Source organism: Papio anubis, chromosome 12, assembly GCF_008728515.1.
Source record: "Papio anubis isolate 15944 chromosome 12, Panubis1.0, whole genome shotgun sequence".
In the NCBI taxonomy this organism is placed as follows: Eukaryota; Metazoa; Chordata; class Mammalia; order Primates; family Cercopithecidae; genus Papio; species Papio anubis.
In genome coordinates this window covers 15,587,400-15,590,746 of record NC_044987.1, presented here as the reverse complement: position 1 = coordinate 15,590,746, position 3,347 = coordinate 15,587,400, and the positions used below count along the sequence as shown (strand labels likewise).

The following is a 3,347-nucleotide window of genomic DNA, read 5'->3' as shown; positions in this document are numbered from 1 at the left end:
CAAACTCATCACCCTTCTGAGGGGTGGGGAAAGACACCCACCACATTGGGGGAGCAGTCCCCCAGGGACACGACAGGCTCCAGATGCCCGTGCACACAGGAACACTACCTTACACACAGGAGTCCCAGAAGAAGGGGTGATTTCTTTCCCCACCTTAGTTACCCAGCTCTCGGCAGCTGGCTACGCCACCAGGATCCAGCCAGGGCGTCCCCCTTCCTGGCCTGAGGGCCAGCTCCCCATCCTGAAAAACCTGTCTGCTCCCCCTACCCCTTTGAGGCCATAGGGCCCAAGGGGCAGGTTGGACTGGATTCCCCTCTGGCCCCTCCCACCCCCAGGACAAAATCAGCCATCCCAGGGGCAGGGCCTCACTTGCCTCAGGAACCCCAGCCTGCCAGCACCTGTTCTACCTCCCAGCCCAGCATGGCACCCCTGCTGCCCATCCAGACCTTGCCCTTGATCCTGATTCTGCTGGCTGTGCTGTCCCCAGGGATTGCAGGTCTCTTCCATCTCTGGCAGGGGTGGGAAGGGGGCTGGGGGCCTGGACAGGGAGCACTGTACCTTCCAGGGCTCTCAAAGAGAGGTCTGGACAGTTGGGAGTCAGAGCTGGTGATGGCAGTGACTGGGTATCAGACACTGGGCTCAGGGTACACTCTTGATCCTCCTCCAGACCTAGGAGGGCAAGGATCCCCCAAGGCTGCAGGTAGGGGTGAGGTTGGGCGCTGCCTGGCTCCTGGCATCCAGGATCTGGCTCTGGGGACCGCTTGGTGGAGGGTGCAGCTTCTGCAGCCCAAGCCTGCCACCTGGTGGTCATACCGGCACAGGCCTGGCTGTTCTGCCCAGGGTTCACAGAGTGGAAAGGGAGACGACTCCAATGGGACAGGGCCAGATCTCTTGGCCAGGAGGGGGCCAATCCCCATTGGAGCTCTCTCCTGCCTCCCATCAGACTTCAACATCTCAAGCCTCTCTGGTCTGCTGTCCCCGGCACTAACGGAGAGCCTGCTGGTTGCCTTGCCCCCCTGTCACCTCACAGGAGGCAATGCCACACTGACAGTCCGGAGAGCCAATGACAGCAAAGGTCTGCTACCCCTTCCTGCCACCCCTTCCTGCGACACCCCCTGTGCCCCTTTCCCCATTCATGCCTTCCTGTCCACCCCTCTCCTGGGGCACCCGCACTCTCAAAGCTGCCCCTTCTCCTTGGGGCCTCCAGAACCTTGACCCAGCCTTCTCCTCCCCCCACTTCTGCCCAGTGGTAAAGTCCAGTTTTGTGGTGCCTCCGTGCCGTGGGCGCAGGGAACTAGTGAGTGTGGTGGACAGTGGTGCTGGCTTCACAGTCACTCGGCTCAGTGCATACCAGGTGACAAACCTCGTGCCAGGAACAAAATACTAGTAGGTACCGGGTCCAGCCTGGGGCGCCTAGGGAAGGGGGTGCAGGAAGAGAAGCTAGTGTGGGGGAGATCTGGTGGGCATGGGGAGAGAGTGAGGGCACAGCAAAAGGGGGCGAAAGCTGGGCCTCTAGTGGAGGAATGCAAACTGGGGAGACACAGCTGTGAGGGCAGATGGCCCAGGCTGGAGTCCCTCTTCCTGTAAGTCCCAGATACTCACTGAGGGTTCTCCACTCTCTCCCAAACCCACCACAAAAGCATTTCCTACCTAGTGAAGAAGGGAACAGCCACTGAGTCTAGCAGAGAGATCCCAATGTCCACACTCCCTCGTAAGTAACACTCCTACCTTCCTTTCCCATCTCAGCGGCCACAAAAGTTTCCCTGGCCATTTCTGCCTCATCCCCAGTCTGGGTTGCCTGTGCCTCCCCGTGCGCCCTCAGGGCCCCTGCTTACCTTTATCCTAGCACAGAGCCTTCGGCATGGCTACTGCACACTCAGCTAAAGGTTCCTTGTGGGCAGGGACTGTGTTCTTAACCTTTCCTCAGCGGCTGACGTAGGAGATGCTTCATAAATGTCTATGTGATGGGTGTTTGGATCCATCAGCTGGTTGGTTGGTTGGTTGATATGGTTGGCTGGCTGGTTGGTTGGGCAGTCTGTTGGCTGGATGAGTGCGAGGCTGTGAGACTCAGGCAGGCTAGGGGCCTCTCCCACCCACAGTGGCCTCCCCTCTCCCTCTTTTGACAGGAAGCAACATGGAATCCATTGGGCTGGGCATGGCCCACACAGGGGGCATGGTGGTCATCACAGTGCTGCTCTCCGTCACCATGTTCCTGCTGGTGCTAGGCTTCATCATTGCCCTGGCACTGGGTGCCCACAAGTGAGGAGGTCTGCCCGGAGCAGCGGCTTCTCCAGGAAGCCCAGGGCACCATCCAGCTCCCCAGCCCACCTGCTCCTAGGCCCCAGGCCTGTGGCTCCCTTGGTGCCCTTGCCTCCTCCTCCTGCCCTCCTCTTCCCCAGAACCCTCTACTCCCTCTGTCCCTCTCCTTGCCCCCAGTGCCTCACCTTCCAACACTCTGTTATTCCTTTCACCCTACTCCTGTCAGAGTTGACTTTCCTCCCATTTTACCACTGTAAACACCCCCATTAATAATTCCCCCATCCTTCAGTGAACTAAGTCCCTATAATAAAGGCTGAGGCTGCATCTGCCACGTGTGTTTCCCTTTAGTGGGCTTTACCTTGGCTCAAACCTGCAGGTGCTCCCGGTGTCCTCCCTGTCCCACAGCCTGGAGTTGCTTTTCCCGTGAGGCAGGCAGGGGTCAGATGAGATAAGAACCCAGGAGTCAGAGTTCTCAGAGACACACCAGGGCTGTCCATCCACAGCACACAGTGGGCCACACCATCCACAGCACACAGTGGGCCACCCAACCAGGGGTGTGGGTCAGGGCAGAAGCTGGGACTGGTGCCATATGTTGAGGCCTGGAGGCCTGGGGGTGGGGGTGGGGGGCAGGACAAGCAAGGGAAGTGCTGGGGAAAAGAGGAGAGGATCTGTCTGGGAAAAGACAGGCCAGGTGCAGTGGCTCATGTCTGTAATGCCACCATTTTGGGAGGCCAAGGCGGTTGGATGACTTGAAGTCAGGAGTTTGAGACCAGCCTGGCCAACATGATGAAACCCTGTCTCTACTCAATATCAAAAAAAAAAAAAAAAAAAAAAAAAAAAGAAAAAAAAAAGCCAGGTATTCTGGCAGGTGCACATCCCAGCTCTCATCCCAGTGGCTGAGGCATGAGAATCACTTGAACCTGGGAGGCAGAGGTTGCAGTGAGCCAAGATCACACCACTGCACTCCAGCCAGGGTGACAGAGTGAGACCCTGTCTCAAAAAATAAAAAGACAAAGACGAGGCCACCAGGCTGAGACCTGAGAACATCGGGTCATGGGGAGGGAAGAACAGGCTAAAAGGAACCCTGG

The 3,347-nt window shown here is 58.1% G+C and overlaps 1 protein-coding gene across 1 annotated transcript; it reads left to right on the top strand.

Moving 5' to 3' along the window:
• The first annotated feature begins 293 nt into the window (after positions 1-293).
• Positions 294-2,590, top strand: UPK2 (uroplakin 2). The gene is made up of 5 exons (XM_031652891.1): positions 294-496; positions 944-1,075; positions 1,248-1,386; positions 1,641-1,711; positions 2,127-2,590. The coding sequence occupies exons 1-5, from the start codon at positions 421-423 to the stop codon at positions 2,261-2,263; spliced, it is 555 nt and encodes a 184-aa protein (XP_031508751.1). The 5' UTR covers positions 294-420; the 3' UTR covers positions 2,264-2,590.
• Positions 2,591-3,347: the final 757 nt, after the last annotated feature.

Excerpts from the sequence above, each read along its gene's own strand:
- UPK2 (XM_031652891.1), top strand. The coding sequence starts at position 421 with ATGGCACCCCTGCTGCCCATCCAGACCTTGCCCTTGATCCTGATTCTG. Across the intron at positions 497-943 it reads GCTGTCCCCAGGGATTGCAG|ACTTCAACATCTCAAGCCTC; the intron begins GTCTCTTCCATC and ends GCCTCCCATCAG. Across the intron at positions 1,076-1,247 it reads GAGAGCCAATGACAGCAAAG|TGGTAAAGTCCAGTTTTGTG; the intron begins GTCTGCTACCCC and ends ACTTCTGCCCAG.